General features: G+C 42.2%; 1 protein-coding gene across 4 annotated transcripts in view; it reads left to right on the top strand.

Annotated features, from left to right (window-relative positions):
• Nucleotides 1–22357, top strand: part of LOC129866598 (pleckstrin homology domain-containing family A member 5-like) — a 112686-nt gene that overhangs the window by 18366 nt on the left and 71963 nt on the right. For all 4 annotated transcript variants that reach the window (XM_055939352.1, XM_055939354.1, XM_055939351.1 and 1 more), the window contains exons 2-3: nucleotides 20510–20630; nucleotides 20769–20873. In XM_055939352.1, coding sequence (XP_055795327.1) covers nucleotides 20550–20630; nucleotides 20769–20873 — 186 coding nt within the window. In that variant the 5' untranslated portion in view covers nucleotides 20510–20549. The remainder of the gene's footprint in view (nucleotides 1–20509; nucleotides 20631–20768; nucleotides 20874–22357) is intronic.

Genomic DNA, 22357 nt, shown 5'->3' with positions numbered 1-22357 from the left:
GTATATCACCAGTCCACTGGTCTCATTCACACAGAACTACCCTACGCCTTGACCTTTTTCTCACCTCTCTCTCCAGATGACATCCTGCGACTAATGAGGTCTGGCCGCCTAACAACCTGCCTGCTCAACCCCACCCCCTCATCCCTTCTCCAGACCATCTCTGGAGACCTTCTCCCATTCCTCACTTCCCTCATCAACTCATCCCTGACCACTGGCTGCGTCCCCTCTGACTTCAAAATGGCCCGAGTTGCTCCCCTCCTCAAGAAACCAACACTCGGCTCATCTGACGTGTGGTGTCTCTTTCAACTTTCTCATTATCTATCTCAGAACGATCTTCTTGACCGTAATCAGTCAAGCTTCAAGACGTGTCACTCAACCGACTTCTTCTTTGTGTCACGGAGGCTCTCCGCACTATCAAAGCTGACTTTCCTCCTAGATCTATCCGCTACCTTCGACACTGTGAACCATCAGATTCTCCTCTCCACCCTCTCAGGGGCGGGCGTCTCAGGCTATGCACACTCTTGGATTGCATCCTACCTGGCAGGCCAATCCTACCCGGTGATGTGGAGAGGGTCTGTGTCTGAACCACGTATTCTTACTACTACTTCTGGTGTCCCCCAGGGCTCGGTTCTAGGCCCTCTTATCTTCTCTATACACCAAATCACTCAGCTCTGTCATATCCTTACATGGTGTCTCCTATCATTGCTATGCGGATGACACTGAAGTACTATTCTCTTTCCCCCTTTCTGACACACAGGTGGTGACACGCATCTCTGCGTGCCTGGCAGATATCTCAACTTGAATGTCGGCCCACCACCTCAAGCTCAATCTTGACAAGACGGAACAGCTCCTCCTCCCTAGGAAAGCCTGCCCTCTCAAAGTCCTCTCCATCACGGTTGACAACTCCACAGTGTCGCCCTCCCAGAATGCTGCGTGACCCTGGACAACACCCTGTTGTTCTCTTCAAACACCAAAGATGTGACCCGCTCATGCAGGTACGCAGCACCCCGCCTGGTTTTCAACCATCCCAAGATCTCTCATGTTACCTTGCTCCTCTGCACATTCCAATGGCTTCCAGTGGAAGCTCGTATCCACTACAATACCATGGGTCTTACCTAAGGAACATTAATAGGAACTGCCTCTCCCTACCTTCAGGCTATGCTCAAACCCTACACCGCAACCCGAGCACTCCGTTCTACCTCCTCAGGTCTCTTGGCCCTTCCACCCATAGGGTAGGGCAGCTCTCGTTCAGCCCAGTTCAAGCTCTTCTCTGTCCTGGCACCCCAATGGATGAACCAGTTTCCCCCTGAAACTAAGACAGCAAAGTCCCTGCCCATTTTCTGAAAACATCTGAAACCCTACCTCTTTAAACAGTATCTTAAATAATCTTCCTCCTCACTTCGACCCTCCCCCCAAAAAATGTAATAAAATAAAAATAAATAAAAAGAGAACACTTAACCAGCACCAGCACCACCCCACCCAACCTTCTAGCTCTGACTCTACTAATAGCTACTTTATTGAGGATAAAAACAAATGATATGCCTGTGATATGAGGCTGTCCCAGCTAGCTATCTTAAGATGTGTTAGGTTCTCAATGAATCTAGTGACGATTAGTAAAGCTTAAACCAAGTTTATTCACCCATTGGGTCATACAGCTGCATAAGACAAATACATATTTCCACCAGTGGTAGTATATATACCCCAATTTGTGTGGTCTCCTCCTTCTCTCTAAACATTACATATTTATTACTAGGCAGGAAGTTAAGTAATGCTGGAAACAAACTGTTCCTTCTTCCTTAATGTGACCTGATCTCGACCCCCTTCCTCGCTAATCCACAGCTCTCCACCATAATCAGTGACTGCAATCATGTGATTGCCTCTCCTCTACTCAGCACCTCCCAAAGACCCCTGGCTCCTATCCAACCTTCATGGACACACCATATGAACTCAGGAAAAAAAGAAACGTTCCTTTTTCAGAACCCTGACTTTCAAAGATAATTTGTAAAAATCCAATTAACTTCACAGATCTTCATTGTAAAAGGTTTAAACACTGTTTCCCATGTTTGTTCAATGAACCATGAACAATTAATGAACATGCACCTGTGGAATGGTCGTTAAGACACTAACAACTTACAAATGGTAGGCAATTAAGGTTACAGTAATGAAAATTTAGGACACTGAAGAGGCATTTCTACTGACTCTGAAAGAGCCAAAAGAAAGATCCCCAGGGTCCCTGCTCATCTGCGTGAATGTGCCTTAGGCATGCTGCAAGGAGGCATGAGGACTGCAGATGTGGCCAGGGCAATAAATTGCGATGTCCATACTGTGAGAAGCCGAAGACAGCGCTACAGGGAGATAGGACGGACAGCTGATCGTCCTCGCACAGTGGCACACCACATGTAACAACACCTGAGGGCTTGTAGGCCTGTTGTATGCAGGTCCTCACCTGACATCACCGGCAACAACGTCGCCTATGGGCACAAACCCACTGTTGCTGGACCAGACAGGACTGGCAAAAAGTGCTCTTCACTGACGAGTCGCGGTTTTGTCTCACCAGGGGTGATGGTCGGATTCGCGTTTATCGTCGAAGGAATGAGTGTTACACCGAGGCCTGTACTCTGGAGCGGGATCGATTTGGAGGTGGAGGGTCCGTCATGTTCTGGGGCAGTGTGTCACAGCATCATCGGACTGAGCTTGTTGTCATTGCAGGCAATCTCAATGCTGTGCGTTACAGGGAAGGCATCCTCCTCCCTCGTGTGGTACCCTTCTTGCAGGCTCATCCTGACATGACCCTCCAGCATGACAATGCCACCAGACATACTGCTCGTTCTGTGCATGATTTCCTGCAAGACAGGAATGTCAGTGTTCTGCCATGGCCAGCGAAGTGCCCGGATCTCAATCCCATTGAGCACGTCTGGGACCTGTTGGATCGGAGGGTGAAGGCTAGGGCCATTCCCCCCAGAATTGTCCGGGAACTTGTAGGTGCCTTGGTGGAAGAGTGGGGTAACATCTCACAGCAAGAACTGGCAAATCTGGTGCAGTCCATGAGGAGGAGATGAACTGCAGTACTTAATGCAGCTGGTGGCCACACCAGATACTGACTGTTACTTTTGATTTTGACCCCCCCTTTGTTCAGGGACACATTATTCCATTTCTGTTAGTCACATGTCTGTGGTACTTGTTCAGCTTATGTCTCAGTTGTTGAATCTTGTTATGTTCATACAAATATTTACACATGTTAAAAACTTCTTAAGGCTAGGCATCCCGCTAGCTTGACAACTTCCTGTGAAACTGGAAGGCGCGCAATTCAAATAAATAATCATTACAATTATGGATATTAAACATTTAGGTACAAACAAGTGTCTTATATTGGTGAAAAGCTTAAATTCTTGTTAATCTAACTGCACTGTCCGATTTAGAGTAGGCTTTACAGCAAAAGCGTGCCATGCGGTTGTTTGAGGAAGGCGCCCCACATTAAAATATTTTTCCACCGGCACAGGTTTAATAAATTCACAAATAGCGATGAAATATTCCCTTACTTTTTGAAAATCTTCCTCTGATTTGTCATCCAAAGGGTCCCAGCTATAACATGTATTGTCATTTTGTTAGATAAAATCCTTCTCTATTTCCCAAAAAGTCAGTTTAGTTGGCTCCATCGATTTGAGTAATCCACTTGTTCAACATGCCAAGATAGGAATCCGAAAATGTACCCTTAAACTTTGTTTCAAAAAGTCAAAATACATTTCTATTTAATCCTCAGATACCCTAAAATGTAATTAAACTATAATATTTAATACGGAAAGAAGTATGTTCAATAGGAAAGCGATATTAGCAGGTGCGGGTTCTCTTCAACGCGCGCGCGTACACAAATGCAAGTCTGTGTCCCTGTAGTAAAACTCATATTTCTTACTCGTTTTGGAAGAAACATGCCTGAAACCATACTGGGAGCTAGATTTAATTATTTCCCTATACGTTTCTTTGGATGAGCATGGGCTCTCAAAAGAAAGAAATTCTGATTGGATTTTCTCCTACCATACCTATTGTGTTATAGTCTCCTATATTATTTTTTACATTTCTACAAACTTCAGAGTTTTTTCTGTCCAATGGTAACAATTATATGCATATCCTTGCTTCAGGACCTGAGCAACATGCAGTTTACTTTGGGCACGTCAGTCAGGTGGATATTGAGAAAAATAGCCTGAAGAAGTTAATTAAGTTTGCTGAAAATAAATGTAGTTGACAGTGAGAGGACTTTTTTTTTTTGCTGAGATGTGTATTAATCAGACTATGGCACTCCTCATGTCTCTAGTATAATTGATGATTAACAATATTTAAAGTTTAGAAATCCGAACCCATCAGGTGAATGCACTAACTGTAAGTCGCTCTGCATAAGAGCTAAATGACTAAAATGTCAAATGTAATTTAGAGCACCTTTTCTTTTCATGACATAGACTGACGGTGAATCCAGGTTAAAGCGATGATCCCTTATTGATGTCACTTTTTAAATCCACTTCAACCAGTGTAGTTGAAGTGGAGTAAATCATTTGAGACACTTGAGACATGGATTGTGTATGTGTGCCATTCAGAGGGTGAATGGGCAAGACAAAGAATTTAAGTGCCTTTGAATGCTAATGGTAGTAGGTGCCAGGCACACCGTTTTGTGTCAAGGCCTGCAACGCTGCTGTGTTTTTCACACTCAACAGTTTCCCATGTGTATCAAAGGACATCCAGACAACTTGACACAACTGTGGGAAGCATTGGAGTCAACATGGGCCAGCATCCCTGTGGAACGCCTTTGACACCTTATAGTCAAGTCTATACCCCGATGAATTGAGCCTGTTCTGAAGCCACAAGAGGGTGCAGCTCAATATAATGGAGATGTTCCAATTGTTTGGTATAGTCAGTGTGTATGTGATCAGGTAGGTGTGTCTTGTCTGTTTAATTAATAAAATAACAAACTATTGATTTAATTTGGATGGTGCAGCCATGGCTGCACAGACCCGTAACATAGACCTAATTAAACTCAAAATATGCTATTCTATTCTTAGGACCTGCCTAAACAAATTAATCATGGATTTATTTTTGATGTTGTATATTCTCAATGTATATTTTAAAATAGACGCCCACCCACATCTTCACACCACTTCTACCACTCGTCCCCATAAGGGGGGTATAAAAGGCGTATAAGAATAACAAGAAAAATCTCAAAGAGCATAAAATAAAAGATAAACAGCAACAGTAAACATCTTTCCACACGAAAGATGCTGCGCCCCCCCTTTGGCCAATTGTGTGACTTTGAAATTTCAGTGAATTAATTTTGTATATGCCGGATCCCTATGGCAAGACACCTCATTCACCGAAGTTTCATCGAAATCGGGCTAGTGCTGTCGGAGATATCGTGTGTGACTTGTGTACAAACATACGTACAAACAAACTAATGGACGGAAACAGATCCAAGGTTCCCTCCCTGATTTCATTGGTGGGGACAATTAGAAACAATTTTGGAATTAGGTTGTCGATAGGCCTACAGTATATTCAAACGAATAAACAATAATATTCAAACAAAGGAATTCATACATACAGTGCATTCAAACAGTATTCAGACCCCTTGTCATTTTCCACATTTTGTTATGTTACAGCCTTATTGTAAAATAGATTTTTTTAAAAAAATCAGTCTCACACATAACCCCATAATGACAAAGCGAAAACAGTTTTTTTTAAAACATTTTTTCAATTTTATTTACATAAGTATTCAGATCCTCAGGTGCATCCTGTTTCCATTGATCATTGTGGTAAATTCAGTTGATTGGACATGATTTGGAAAGGCACACACCTGTCTATATAAGGTCCAACTGTTGACAGTGCATGTCAGAGCAAAAACCAAGCCATGAGGTCGAAGAAACAGGATTGTGTCGAGGGACAGATCTGGTGAAGGGTACCAATAACCCGATGGTCACTCTGACAGAGCTCCAGAGTTCCTCTGTGGAGATGGGAGAACTTCCAGAAGGACAACCATCTCTGCAGCACCAATCAGTTCCTTATGGTAGAGCGGCCAGATGGAAGCCACTCCTCAGTAAAAGGCACATGACAGCCCGCTTGGAGTTTGCCAAAAAGCACCTAAAGGACTCAGACCATGAGATACAAGATTTTCTGGCCTGATGAAACCAAGATTGAACTCTTTGGCCAGAATGCCAAGCGTCAAGTCTGTAAGAGACTTGACACTATCCCTACGGTGAAGGATGTTGGTGGCATTATCATGCTGTGGGGATGTTTTTCAGAGGCAGGGACTCGGAGACTGGTAAGGATCGAGGGAAAGATGAACAGAGAAATCCTTGATGAAAACATTCTCCAGAGCGCTCGGTAACTCAGACTTGGGGCGAAGGTTCACCTTCCAAAAGGACATGGACCCTAAGCACACAGCCAAGACAACACAGGACTGGCTTCGGGACAAGTCTCTGAATGTCCTTAAGTGGCCCAGCCAGAATCCGGACTTGAACCCAATCAAATATCTCTGGAGATACCTGAATATCTGTGCAGCGATGCTCCCCATCCAACCTGACAGAGCTTGAGAGGATCTGCACAGAATAATGGGAGAAACTCCCCAAATACAGGTGTCTCAAGCTTGTAGTGTAATACCCAAGAAGACACAAGGCTGTAATTGCTGCCAAAGTAAGAGTAAAGGGAGTAAAGGGAGAGTAAAGGGTCTGAATACCTACAGTACCAGTCAAACGTTTGGACACCTACTCATTCCAGGGTTTTTCATTATTTCTGCAATGTTCTACATTGTAGAATAATAGTGAACACATTAAAACTATGAGATAACACACATAGAATCATGTAGTAACCAAAAACGTGATAAACAAATCTAAATATTTTATATTATTCAATGCAGCCACCATTTGCCTTGATGACAGCGTTGCACACTCTTGCCATTCTCTAAACCAGCTTCATGAGGTGGTCACCGGGAATGCATTTCAATTAACAGGTGTGCCAGGTTTTTTTTTCAACAGGACAACGACCCAATACACTCCAGGCTGTGTAAGGGCTATTTGACGAAGAATGAGAGTGATTGAGTTCTGTATTAGATGCCCTGGCCTCCACAATCACCAGACCAAGACCCAATTGAGATGTTTCGGGATGAGTTGGACCGCAGAGTGAAAAGCAGCCTGGAAGTGCTCAGCATATGTGGGAACTCCTTCAAGACGGTTGGAAAAGCATTCCAGGTGAAGCTGGTTGAGAGAATGCCAAGAGTGTGCAAAGCATCCATCAAGGCAAAGGGTGGCTGCTTTGAAGAGTCTAAAATCTAAAATATATTTTGATTTGTTTAAAACGGTTTTGGTTACTACGTGATTCCATGTGCGTTATTTCATAGTTTTTATGTATTCACTATTATTCTACAATGTAGAAGATAGTAAAAATAAAGAATATCCCTTGAATGAGTGTCCATAATGAGTGTCCATAATGAGTGTTAATAATTCTTACACACTACCGTTCAAATGTTTGGGGTCACCTAGAAATGTCCTTGTTTTCCATGAAAACATACATGAAATTAGTTGCAAAATGAATAGGAAATATAGTCAAGTATTTGACAAGGTTATAAATAAGGATTTTTATTTGGAATAATAAATGTGTACTTCAAACTTTGCTTTTGTCATTTGCAGCAGTTGCAGCCTTGCAGACATTTGGCATTCTAGTTGTCAATTTGTTTAGGTAATCTAAAGAGATTTCACCCCATGCTTCATGAAGCACCTCCCACAAGTTGGATTGGCTTGATGGGCACTTCTCACTTACCATACGGTCAAGATGCTCCCACAACAGTTCAATAGGGTTGAGATCCGGTGACTGTGCTGGCCACTCCATTATAGACAGAATACGAGCTGACTGCTTCTTCCCTAAATAGTTCTTGCATAGTTTGGAGCTGTCATTGTCCTGTTTTAGGAGGAAATTGGCTCAAATTAAGCGCCGTCCACAGGGTATGGCATGGCGTTGCAAAATGGAGTTGCCTTCCTTCTTCAAGATCCCTTTTAGCCTGTTCAAATCTCCAACTTCACCACCACAAAAGTACCTCCAGACCATCACATAATTTGTATTTATTTAACTAGGCATATCAGTTAAGAACAAATTCTTATTTTCAATGATGGCTTAGGAAGAGTGGGTTAACCGGGGCAGAATGACAGATTTTTACCTTGTCAGCTCAGGGATTCGATCTTGCAACTTTTTGGTTACTAGTCCAACGCTCTAACCACTAGGGTACCTGCCACCCCACCATGCTTGACAGATGGCATCAAGCACTCCTCCTGCATCTTTTCATTTTTTCTGTGTCTCACGAATGTTCTTCTTTGTGATCCGAACACCTCAAACTTATATTCGTCTGCCAATATCACTTTTTTCCAATCTTCCTCTGTCCAGTGTCTGTGTTCTTTTGGCCATCTTAATCTTATCTTTTTATTGGCCAGTCTGAGATATGGCTTTTTCTTTGCAACTCTGCATAGAAGGCCAGCATCCCGGAGTCGCTTCTTCACTGTTGACGTTGAGACTGGTGTTTTGCGGGTACTATTTAATGAAGCTGTCAGTTGAGGACTTGTGAAGCGTCTGTTTCTCAATCTAGACACTCTAATGTACTTGTCCTCTTGTCCTCTTGCTCGTGCACCGGGGCCTCCCACTCCTCTTTCTATTCTGGTTAGTGCCAGTTTGTGCTGTTCTGTGAAGGGAGTAGTACACAGCTTTGTACGAGATCTTCAGTTTTTTTGCAATTTCTCGCATGGAATAGCCTTCATTTCTCAGAACAATAATAGATTGACGAGTTTCAGAAGAAAGTGCTTTGTTTCTGCCCATTTTGAGCCTGTAATCGAACCCACAAAGTCTCGTGCTCCAGATACTCAACTAGTCCAAAGAAGGCCAGTTATATTGCTTCTTTAATCAGTACAGCAGTTTTCAGCTGCGCTAATATAATTGCAAAAGGGTTTTCTAGTTATCAATTAGCCTTTTAAAATGATAAACTTGGATTAGCTAACACAACGTGCCATTGGAACACAGGAGTGATGGCTGCTGATAATAGGCCTCTGTACGCCTATTTAGATATTCCATAAAAAAATCTGCTGTTTCTAGTTACAAAGTCATTTTCAACATTAACAATGTCTACACTGTATTTCTGATCAATTTGATGTTATTTTAATGGACACAAAATGTGCTTTTCTTTCAAAAACAAGAACATTTCTAAGTGACCACAAACTTTTGAATGGTAGGTTATAGATAGTATTATTTTTGCATTTTCCTGTCTGCATGATTTGAAAAATTCTGCAAATATTGAAGCATTGTAACAAATAACGAGAATATTGATAGTCCAACATAGTAGCCAATGAGAGGGGGCGGCTTTCGCAAATGTTATAGTTAAACAAACAGCCCTACTTCCACACTATAGCTAGCCTAAATAACTTCGTCGAGACTGATCGAGACTGATCTGTTACAATATCACATTTTAATTCAAGAAAATGGATAAGCAAGATGATATAGATAGGGATTAGCCATGCAGGCAGGGAATGATGAAGATGTAGGCCTACAGCAAGAAGTTAAAAAAAGTTAGCCCAACTAAGTATTCATTAATGATTTGCATTATCTCAATTATCATTCTGTCACTGCATGACAATACACCTGTTAGCCTATGGCCTACAATTGTTATTGTCTTTAAAGCCAAAATAGATGTTGAAATGCTCTAAATGGCAAGTTGTTGAATTGTGTTTCTTTTCATAGCTATCTATGAAACTAAAATTGCACTAGCCCACTGGACCAATGAATGAAAATATCAATTGCAGCTATCACAACCTATATTTGTATAGAAATGAAATAGCTTTCGTTTTTGAATAGTGTCCGAAAAGGAGGGATCACCCGCCTCCGAATTCCCATTTCAATTAACCTCTGGCAGTCAGATTACAACAAGGCTTAAAAGGCAGAGTTAAAATGCCCACATCAAATTCAAAGCAATCGGCGCACTGCCTAAACGGCTGACTGGCAAAGCAAACTGGCACTCTCTGCTTTCTTAAAGTGAGAGAAAAGGTGTGCGGGCTGGCAGCTGCTCTCCAAGCGATGCTCTGCATGGCCCTAAAGCCAGCCAATCAATACGCTAAACCACTTTTACAATTTTATCGGGATTGGAATGACTTTAGTTTACATTACATTTTCGGTCTTGAGGTAGAACTGACGCCCCTGACTATAATCCAATGAGTAATTTACTATATTGCTGAAAACTATTTAATCATTTTTTAGGGCACTGGCTCCCTTCAGAGCTCACTTTACCTGCCAACCCCAGCTATTCCCGCCCCCCTGATAGATAGCCCTCCTAGAACATGTTCACTTTTACAACTGCCACAAGTAGCAGAGGAGGATGATACGTACTGTGCTGTTTACTACCAGAGACTCACACTTCTGTGCTATCTTAAAACCTGATCTGGCAGAAGGTGTCTTACACAAGTCTCTTTCACTTCCTTCAGAATTCTGGCCATTATTTTTTGTTGCAACTGTTCAAACTAGTTGTTTGTCTTTTGAGTTCAAGTTCAATCAATGCCATAACAAATAGCATCTCCCCCTCTCCTACTTCTTCCTTGAAAACAATAAAAATCACTCTGTAAGTATGGAATTGCTAGGGCCATAGCCCAATTTTCAGTGTGATATAACTACAATCTCTCAATCATACACCATAAGTGAAAAACAACAATTAAAGGCACTTCCATTTGTTATGATGAGCGAAGGGGGGGAACCCAAGAGCGGACTCAGAAGAGGAAGCCGGGATGAATGCACAAAAAGGTTTATTGATCACAGAGAAATGGGGAGTGCAGAACCGGGATAGCTCAGATGAGTTGCAAAAACCAGGAGTGTAGAGTGAGGTTGGAGTTGGCTGAGTAGAACAGGGGAACAGGTCCTGAGGGGAATCCAAGGTAATAGTGGTGAGTGATATCCAGAGCAAGGTGGTTGGTGGTGAGATGTGGAACAGGAGACAGGAGCCAGAGAGGCAATGAGCAGAGATTACGATCTGGCAGCGTGGAGGTGGCAGGAAAGAGTATATGTAGAGGTCTTGATTTTTTGGACGATTTGCAGCTGGTAGGGATCTGCTCTGAGTCCAGCACACCTGTCTCCAACCACACACACAGAGCGAGAGCGAGAGTATACAGGGGGAGAGAGAGAGAGAGTATACAGGGGGAGTACTGCAAGTTAGGACGACACCGGATGGGCGTAGTGGAAGCAGATGTGACACCATTATGTGGACTTGTGGTTTCTACGCATATTTAGTTATGAAATTGTAAGTCCAACTGTCGCTTGTGTTTTTTTCTCTCTATGGCCTTATTTGAGTTCATCCAGTTTAGCTGGAATTAGCAGTTTAGCAAAGAGCTGGAATAAGTTAACATTTTCAAGTTTATTTATGTAATTAACACTATACATTGCAAAGTCTTAATCACCTGAGCTCTCATAATAAAAACACAATATAAAACGCCAAAATATACAAAAAAGCAACAATGAAATGGTCAAATCTGATAATACATAAAGTAGTACAGTAAAAAACAAAGGCCTAGTGTGACAAGTTATCTGTTCTGCCAGGATTGACCCACTGTACCCTGCACCCACATTCTACTCCTCACGGAGTGAAAAATGCAACCAAACTTTATGAGATGGTTTCTTTGACACAGATGAAGTCTAGTCATGGACTAAAAAGTATTAAACAACGGAGATGTGTTGCATAAGGCTGGTTTATGCATAATCAAGCCAAAATCTCAACGGCTGGCTATTATTGGAGAAAAAATTATAATAGGAGTAAATCTTTCACTCGGGACCAGTAGAGAAAAGGCTGAGGAAGATTATTTCCGCTCTCCTCCAACCCCCTGGATAAAGACCTTTCTGAAAATCACTGTTTAATCCGGCGCTCAGGAGGAAAATGGGCAGAAAAAAAGATTACCTCATCTTAGTTTGGATCTTGGAAATGTCACATTGTAAGATTGGGAGGCTTGGGAAACCCAGGCAATGAAGTTGGGATTACACCCTGATTCTATTTTTATAGGACTCTAGGATCTCCTCACACTTCATTTGAAATTAAACTCACTTAAAGTATTGCTTTTGGAAAAGGTTTCTTTAGACGAGACATAAATGCACAAATATATCAGAGTAAATCATTATATACAGTAATATTTGTATTGTATTATACATGGGTTTATAGTACAATAATTTAAATACATGCTCCGGAACTTTGGTGACTACGAAATATTTTATAAACCTTCCGCTTTGGGCTGGATATGTCATTGTGTAGTTCGTACATGCATAATCTATGAGCAGAATTACTTTCTTACCTCAGTTAGCCACAACGTCCCTAGTTTTGAAGTCTGTTCCCACCATGTTTCCACCCATCCAGGACATCTATACTGAACAAAAATATACAGGCAATGATTTCAACAATTTTACTGAGTTACAGTTCATATAAGAGGATCAGTCAATTTAAATAAATTCATTAGGCCCTAATCTATGAATTTCACAAGACTGGGCAGGGGCGCAGCCATGGGTGGGCCTGGGAGGGGCATAGGCCCACCCACTTCGGACCCAGGCCCACCCACTGGGGAGCCAGGCCTAACCAATCAGAATGAGTTTTCCCCACGATCCCGCAGGTAAAGAAGCTAGATGTGGAGGTCCTGGGATGGCGTGGCTAAACGTGGTCTCCGGTTGTGAGGCCAGTTGAACGTACTGCCTAATACTCTTACAATTCCAAGGCTCTGTATGGGCTTTGTTTATTCAAATTGATCCCTGTGGCTGTTTCATCAGACTTATACAATGCATTTGGAAAGAATTCAGACCCATGAACTTTTTCTAAAATGGATTAAATACATGTTTTTTCCTCATCAATCTACACACAATACCCCATAATGACAAAGCGAAAACAGTTATTCAAGAATTTTTGGGGCAAATGTATTAAAATAAAAAAACGGATACCTCATTTACATACGTTTTCAGACCCTTTGATATGAGACTTGGAATTGAGCTCAGGTGCATCCTGTATGCATTGATCATCCTTGAGATGTTTCTACAACTTGATTGGAGTCCACCTGTGGTAAATTAAATTGATTGGACATGATTTGGATAGGGTCACACCTGTCTATATAAGGTTCCACAGTTGATAGTCCATGTCAGAGCAAAAAGAAAGCCATGAGGTTGAATGAATTGTTGGTTGAGCGCTGATACAGGATTGTGTCGAGGCACAGATCTGGGGAAGGGTACCAAGACATTTCTGCAGCATTGAAAGTCCCCAAGAACACAGTGGCCTCCATCATCCTTAAATGGAAGAAGTTTGGAACCACCAACACTCTTCCCAGAGCTGGCTGCCTGGCCAAACTGAACAATTGGGGGAGAAGGGTCTTGGTGAGGGTGGTGATGTTGTCAGGAGTTGTGCACATGAGTCATGCATCAAACAATAAGCGTAGGGCCTAACTAAGCATACAGCATCGATTTAAAGACATGTTTGGGAGCTGTTAATTTCCCTACTGACATGCAGTCTCTATACTAGGCAATCTCTTAAAGGTCTAATGGTAACACCATTACATGTTAGTTGAGTGTAACATGCTGGAAGGATGCAATTCTGATGCTGTTCAACACAATGTGGACATGACTTGTTTATTTTCTCACTCTTTTGCAATATGAAATAAAATGTGTCCCCTACTCTCTTGTAGCTTTAATTATGTAAAAGTGATTTTTCCCAACATCTTACAGGCCTGGGCAATTCCAGTCCTCGGGGCCTGATTTGTGTCACACTTTTCCCCCATCACAGCTGATTTAAACTAATTGCATTCCAAACTGAAGGTCATGATAATTTGATTATTGGAGTCAGGTGTGTTAGCTGGGGCTGTGGCAAAAGTGTGACACCAATCAAGCCCCTGAAGACTGGAGTTGCCCAGGCCTGCGGGTACAGTAAAATACTGCTAGATTCGAATGGATGCCTTTGTGTTAGTGTCTATTCTGTGTAAAGCATTTGCACCTACATCCATCTGTTTGTTGTTCTACACTAAAAGCAAACCCTTGGTGTTTTACCAGATGTTGTATTCTGTATTTATATTGCAAAGTCCTGCTAGTTCTGTATGGTGTTTGTTCTTGTCTGAACCATGTTCAACCAAATCATCAAATTAAACAACTGATAGAACATCTGCATAATAATGTCCTGGTTACAGTCCTGGTTCTTTCATCTGCCTTGTGAACAACAAGTACACTCTTTTATTCGATTTTTTTTTTTTACCCCTTTATCTCCCCAATTTCATGGTGTCCACTTGGTAGTTACAGTCTTGTCCCATCGGTGCAAGCCGCACTGCTTCTTGACACAATGTCCTCTGAACCCGGAAGCCAGCCGCACCAATGTGTCGGAGGAAACACTGTATACCTGGTGACCGTGTCAGCGTGCATTGCGCCCAGCCCGCCACAGGAGTCGCCAAATGTGCGCTACCTAATGGGTCTCCCGGTTGTCGGCAGGCTGTGACAGAACCTGGACTCGAACCAGGATCGCTAGTGGCACAGCTAGCACTGCGATGCGCCACTCGGGAGGCCCCCAACAAGTACACTCTTGCACTTTCTGTTGTGATCTAACTTTATGAATACGGGCCCTTGTCTAGTTGCCATTTTGTCATAAAATGATGAGCTTGAAGAAGGGTCAGGTTCACCACAAAGCATGTCTCCTAAACGAAGCAGCCCTCAGTCTCCCCCTTTTCATTAGAAATGCTGTCATGGTCATTTTAAACTGCATTCTCAGACAGTGTGTCCCCAATGTGCTTTTCTGGTAGGGTAATCCCTCCATACCCACAAGAGCACTCACATGCGCACGCACATGGCACCAAGGGGCCAAGCATGGGGGGCTATCTGCACATCTGAGATTGTCTTTTTGTGCACAAATTAATACAGGGGCTTTGTTGGCGCTGCATGGAGTATTTTGTGTGAGCATACACATCATCCTCCCTCTACATGAGGGCAGCGCAGGGTAACACTTGGTCCAATGTAACTGAGTACAGCCCTGACATTGACTAGTACACCAACTGGCTGTAGCATGGCTCTTAAACTACTGGAGTGACAGCGTTTGTGATTAAAAGTGAAAATGTCAGGTGTCCTGCTGCTATGCTCCTCTATGCTCTATGCGGTATATTTGAGTCTCTGAGACACAGTTGCTGTGACAAAGTAAATCGTTGTGACTTACAGTACAGCAGGGAATTCCGCTCATTTCTCGTGTAGCAGACTGCCACAACTAGAGGAGTGTGGGTTGTCTTATTTACTACCAAATGTATTTTAAGACTAATGCTGTGATGAGTTGTGCCAACTCACAAAATAAAGAATTCTTGGAGAAGGAGACCAAGGAGACCCGAAACAAAAACAAAGAGGGGAAGAATGGAAGAATTGATAAGTTAACCATGTGGGGTGTACTTGTTGACATTCTGAGTAAGCCAGTCAGCTATGCACCAAGCCACACAAGAAAGCAATTTTGGAGAAGACAGAAATACTAAACCAGAACAAGGGAAGAATTGTAAAGTTAGCTATGTGGGGTGTACTTGTTGACATCCGGAATAATAATCTAACTATGCCAGACAGAGTAGAGCAGTGTTGTGACAGAGGAGTGATACACCAACCCACACAGTGAAGTGTTGACGGAAAGAGGCCACAAACAGAGCTAGGGAAACCATGTGAAGCCATGTGTGGTGTACTTGCTGACAACCACAGCAGAGCAGCAGAGGAAGCAATATTGGAGAAGACCAAAATAAGACTTGGAAGAATTGTGAAGTTAGCCATGTGGGGTTCCTTGTTGACAACCACAGCAGAGCTTCGTGCCGGAGGAGAGATGGAAGGAATTGGTGGTCTCCCCTGTGTGTGGGCATTGTAGCACTGGGGCATAAAGCGCCACTCAAACTTACCCAGAAGCTGTATGAAGGCAAGTGCCGAAAGCCCAAAACGTCATTTTTTTAAGACATTTCCCCATGTCCAACCAAGAGTTGCTGTATTTTTCATCATGATAATGAAAAATCACTCACCATGAAGAACCTCTGTCCTGTCCTCAAAAAGCACAGTCAGCCTCAGCTAGGCTAATCCTCTTTACCCATGTTTAATCATTGACACAGCCCAAGCACTGCTTACCCCCTGCCTAACATGGTCCCACCACATTATCAACAACCCAGCTCTGTACCCCACCAGCCTGACAAACAGCCATCTCTATAGAAATCATCATGGTCCCCCTTTGTGAGCACAAATTCATTTTTTAAAGATTGAAGCTGTAATAGCTTCTCCATTTCGTTAAGAGAATTTTAACTTAAGCAAACTGTTTTCCACTCTGCAATGTGACTTGAAATTATGCTATCACCACATACACTGAGTGTGCAAAACATTAGGAACACCTTCCTAATATTGAGTTGCACCCCCTTTTGCACTCAGAACAGCCTCAATGTGTCGGTATATGGACTCTGCAAGGTATTGAAAGCAGTATCCAAAGGAATACTGACCCATGTTGACACCAATGGCTGGATATCTTTTGGGTGGTGGACCATTTATGATTACACACGGGAAACTGTTGAGCGTGAAAACCCCAATGGATTTCACAAATGACATCAATAAGGGATCATAGATTTCACCTGGATTGACCTGGTCAGTCTATGTCATGGAAAAAGTAGGTGCTTGTAATGTTTTGTATACTCAGTGTATACCTGGCTATTACAACAGATCAAATATTTTTTACCAAATTCGTAGTCACTGCACTTTTCCTTTGTAGGGCAGAATAATGCTCATATTAAATCAATCTATGATCATCATCGAGCATCACCTGTGTGTCCCAATCTTCATAATACGTTCACTTAACAACTGTGACGTGCAGTGTATATGGGAGACAGTACGCAACTCTGCATCGGATGCACTTAAAATGCGCAGCTACTCACAAAACATTTCAGATATACATTTGAAGTCGGAAGTTTACATACACTTAGGTTGGAGTAATTAAAACTAGTTTTTCTACCAAACTATAGTTTTGGCAAGTCAGTTAGGACATCTACTTTGTGCATGACACAAGTCATTTTTCCAACAATTGTTTACAGACAGATTATTTCGCTCATAACTCACTGTATCACAATTCCAGTGGGTCAGAAATTTACATACACTAAGTTGACTGTGCCTTTAAACAGCTTGGAAAATTCCAGAAAATGATGTCATGGCTTTAGAAGCTTCTGATAGGCTAATTTGTCACGCCCTGACCATAGAGAACCATTGTTGCTCTATGGTATAGTAGGTCAGGGCGTGACTAGGGGGGGATTTAGTATATGTATGTCTATGTTGTTTATTATTTATATGTGGGTATTTTAGTTTTCATATTTCTAGGTTGGTGTGCTTGATATGGTTCCCAATTAGAGGCAGCTGGTTACCGTTGTCTCTAATTGTTGATCATATTTAAGTAGCATTTTTTCCACCTGTGTTTTATAGGATATTGTTTTGAGTTAGTGCACGTAGCACCTCTGTAGTCACGGTTCGTTGTTTGTTTCATTCTTTCTTTGTTGTTTTGTGCGTTTTCAAATCAATATTATGTGGAAACCATATCGCGCTGCAGTTTGGTCCGATATTTATTCCAGCGAACTTGACATAATTGACATAATTTGAGTAATTTCAAGACTTACCTTCAAACTCAGTCCCTCTTTGCTTGACATCATCGGAAGAACTCATAACTCAGGAAAGAAATTGTAGACCTCCACAAGTCTGGTTCATCCTTAGGAGCAATTTCCAAACGCCTGAAGGTACCACGTTCATCTGTACAAACAATAGTACGCCAGTATAAACACCATGGGACCACGCAGCCGCTCAAGAAGGAGACGCATTCTGTCTCCTTGAGATGAACGTACTTTGGTGTGAAAAGCGCAAATCAATCTCAGAACAACAGCAAATGACCTTGTGAAGATGCTGGAGGAAACAGGTACAAAAGTATCTATATCCACAGTAAAAGGAGTCCTATATTGACGTAACCTGAAAGGCCACTCAGCAAGGAAGAAGCCACTGCTCCAAAACCGCCATAAAAAAGCCAGACTACGGTTTGCAACTGCACATGGGGACCAAGATCGTACTTTTTGAAGAAATGTCCTCTGATCTGATGAAACAAAAATAGAACTGTTTGGCCATAATAACCATCTTTATGTTTGGAGAAAAAAGGGGGAGGCTTGCAAGCCGAAGAACACCATCCCAACCGTGAAGCACGGGGGTGGCAGCATCATGTTGTGGGGGTGCTTTGCTGCAGGAGGGACTGGTGCACTTCACAAAATAGATGGCATCAGGAGGTAGGAAAACTATGTGGATATATTGAAGCAACATCTCAAGACATAATTCAGGAAGTTAAAGCTTGGTCGCAAATGGCTTCCAAATGGACAATGACCCCAAGCATGCTTCCAAAGTTGTGGCAAAATGGCTTAAGGACAACAAAGTCAAGGTATTGGAGTGGCCATCACAAAGCTCTGACCTTAACACTATATAAAATTTGTGGGCAGAACTGAAAAAGCATGTGCGAGCAAGGAGGCCTACAACCTGACTTAGTTACACCAGCTCTGTCAGGAGGAATGGGCCAAAATTCACCCAACTTATTGTGGGATGCTTGTGGAAGGCTACCCAAAACGTTTGACCCAAGTTAAGCAATTTAAAGGCAATGCTACCAAATACTAATTGAGTGTATGTAAACTTCTGACCTACGGGGTATGTGATAAAAGCTGAAATATATCATTATCTCTACTATTATTCTGACATTTCACATTCATAAAATAAAGTGGTAAACTTTTTATTTTATGAATGTGAAATGTCTGAATAATAGTAGAGAGAAAATATATTTTTCAGCTTTTATTTCTTTCATCACATACCCCGTTGGTCAGAAGTTTACATACACTCAATTAGTATTTGGTAGCATTGCCTAAGACCGGGAATTCTTACTAGGATTAAATGTCAGGAATGGTGAAAAACTGAGTTTAAATGTATTTCGCTAAGGCGTACGTACATTTCTGACTTCAACTGTTAATGCAACCGGTATCTTAGTGGAAGACACACAGAGGATGCCGTTTCAACTTTGTTACACTGTCAGTAATTACACTGCTATTTTATTAATAGCATAAATGAGAAGTATAGTAAACTAACAAATTAAAATGGAAGATACTGCTCTTGGCTTTGGTATTACCCTGCAATGTAGAAACATATCATGGCAAGGAAGAAGGCAGTAACTGCCATTTTTAAGGGTCAAAGGTCATGTCAGATGTCAGGGTCAACATGAATAAAACATTTACTCATAGTAATGCAACAGAACACTACATCTCCAATGATCTCCCTAGAATTAATTTGGCTGGACAATTAAAAAACTTTCAAGACATTTTTCTCAGTTCCACGCTATGAGCAGTTACTGCCTTTTTTCTTGGGAGGGCAGTTTTCAGCACAAGTAGATCTGGGGCTAGGCTACTGCAGTATGACCCTCCCATTATTGTATGTTGGTGTAAACCTCCTGTTGCTCACCCCTCTCCTCTGTGTTTACCAACCTACCTGTTGTCCTATCTACACCTGTTCTGTTGAGCAAAAGCATGCAGACTTACTACTCAAATCTGAGTTTGATATTAAAGGGTCACTGAAGGGTCATTAATGGATAAACGGAGGGATGTATTGGTGGATTGAGGGAGGGAACAAAGGGTGGATGAGTTGAGGGAGGGAGGAGTGGATGTATTGGGTGGTAGTATATGTGCGGGTATGGGTTAGGCTACTGTATGGCTGAATTGAGTTAGAATGAGGAGGTGTTGTTGACTGCCCCACAGTGCAGCTGTAACCAGGGTTTCTGACTGTCCTTGTTCACTGACCTGAAACCCAATATATCCAAGAGATTCATTGTTGTTTTTTTACTGCAGTATTTTTGTTCAATTCTCTTTTTATAGTGTCATTCCTTGTAGACCACAACATTGTACCATAGCTACAGATTGTAGGCTAAGACAGAACATCTCTATGGGACAAAACACTTGCTGTTATTTCACTGCAAGGAGTCCCATCAACCCTAAGGGTATATATTAAAATGGACGTTTAACCTTTTTTTCTTTAAACTTTACTTTTAAAACTTTCCAGCCTTTCAGCAAGACACACTTTTTTATCAGTCAAATTGACCTGACTTAACACATCTACACTGCCCAGGGAGTCAGTCAACAGCAGTTGAAAGCCTCAGCCCTCAGCTATAATAAGCTCAACATGGCCCCGCTGAATCAAGCCAATTACTCTGTCCATGTCACTGCACATACATTTCCCTGTCTTGTCTCTCTAACAACTTTAAATGGGCTGTAGAAGTCTGGCTGACAAATTGAGCTCCAACAGTTTATGCAGCAGTGATGTAGGCCAAGAATGAGTGACTCTGAGAGGCTTCGAGAAAGTTTTGCTCAGAAGTATCTCATGTAGATCAAACATGTAGAATACGGAATTATGTGAGCTCATCTGTGATAATTTCCTACCACTTTTATTTCCTGTTGTGTAGGTCCAGCCCCAAAGCGCCAGCGAATGAGAAGGAGTGCCCAATGAGCACCATGAGTAGTGAGGCCTCCAACTACACAGGCGGCTCAGACTACGCTACTCACCCCAGTAGCCCCGTAGCAAGAGTGAGTTATAGTGATTACTCACACACAAGCATGCTCACGCACACTCACACAAACACACACATGAAGGGACAAACTATAATGATCTAGATTCTAGAGTAACTTAACATCAATGTGAGTGTATAATTTACTCATTTTCAGCCCTCAAGATCCTCAAAAAAAATTCACAACTTTGGGAAGAGATCTAACTCGATAAGAAGGAACCCCAATGCGGCGGAAATCAAGAGTAACTGGCTTTACAAACAGGTGAGTGTGTGTGTTGATGGCTTTGTACAGCAGTATACAGTAGTCACTACAGTGAATCAATCTATGAGTCAGGGAGACAAAGGGTGTTTCTCAAAATGCATACTACCATGCTCCGATCATGCAAATTGGAGAACGGGAGGATCTGAGTATCAAAGTATGAGTCCAAATCAAAGTATGCGAAACAAAGCATGCAAGGCATACATTTTTCTTCTTGAAATCAATGGCGGCCATTATTTGAGCTGAAGCGAGAGAAAATACATTCCGACTTTGGAATTAAATGTTGCCTATTCACATTTCATATGTTGCCTGACTACAATATTTTATCTTGATACGTTAATAAATACATGCTGTGCTAATTTTAGCATGTTTACCTTAAATCACAAGCCCATAATAAGTCAATAGGGCTAACTGGCTAGCTACTACTGTTAGCTAGCCTGATAGCCACGAAGAATCTATCTTGCATAATCTGGCCATTTTTGCCTGTTTAACTAGCTGGCTAGCTAGATTATTACGATTCAGATATTTATCTGATAATTATAAAGTAAAACTTTTGCTTTGTGTATATCTTGTTTTGTCTATTGTTGCCATTTTCCTGGCTGGAAGAAGGATAAGTGAATAGGGAGGTGAAGTGTAAAGTAATACAGTAGTGCAAGTGCTTCTCTAATGCTTTATGCATTCTTCACACTCTCGTCCTCACAAGAACACGCTCAGGAGAACGTCGTCGGAGAATGCACTCGGAGCATGAGAGTGTGGAGCACGGTAGTGTGCATATTGAGAAACACTCAGAGGTTTGACATGTACTTTTTGAAATTACGTAATTGTTGTTTTTGATTATTGGGAAAGCTGGTATAACTGACCTCAACCTACACTATATATACACAAAAGTATGTGGACACGTCTTCAAATTAGTGGATTCGGCTATTTCAGCCACACCTATTCCTGGCAGGTGTATAAAATCGAGCACACAACCATGCAATCTCCACAAACAAACATTGGCAGTAGAATGGCCTAACTGAAGAGCTCAGTGACTTTCAACGTTGCACCATCATAGGATGCCACCTTTCCAACAAGTCAGTTCGTAAAATTTCTGCCCTGCTAGAGCTGCCCCGGTCAACTGTAAGTGCTGTTATTGTGAAGTGAAAATGTCTAGGAGCAACAATGGCTTAGCCGCGAAGTGATAGGCCACACAAGCTCACAGAACGGAACCGCCGAGTGCTGAAGTGCGTAGGGTGTAAAAATCGTCTGTCCTCGGTTGCAACACTCACTACCATATTCCAAACTGCCTCTGGAAGCAATGGGTTGGAAATTATGCACATTTGTGGCCTGCTGGAGGTCATTTTGCAGGGCTATGGCAGTGCACCTCCTTGCACAAAGGTGGAGGTAGTGGTCCTGCTGCTGGGTTGTTGCCCTCCTACGGCCTCCTCCACGTCTCCTGATGTACTGGCCTGTCTCCTGGTAGCGCCTCCATGCTCTGGACACTACGC

This window comes from Salvelinus fontinalis, chromosome 12, assembly GCF_029448725.1.
Source record: "Salvelinus fontinalis isolate EN_2023a chromosome 12, ASM2944872v1, whole genome shotgun sequence".
NCBI lineage: Eukaryota > Metazoa > Chordata > Actinopteri > Salmoniformes > Salmonidae > Salvelinus > Salvelinus fontinalis.
Note: the sequence above shows the minus strand (reverse complement) of the source record. Positions and strands in the feature narration are given on the sequence as shown.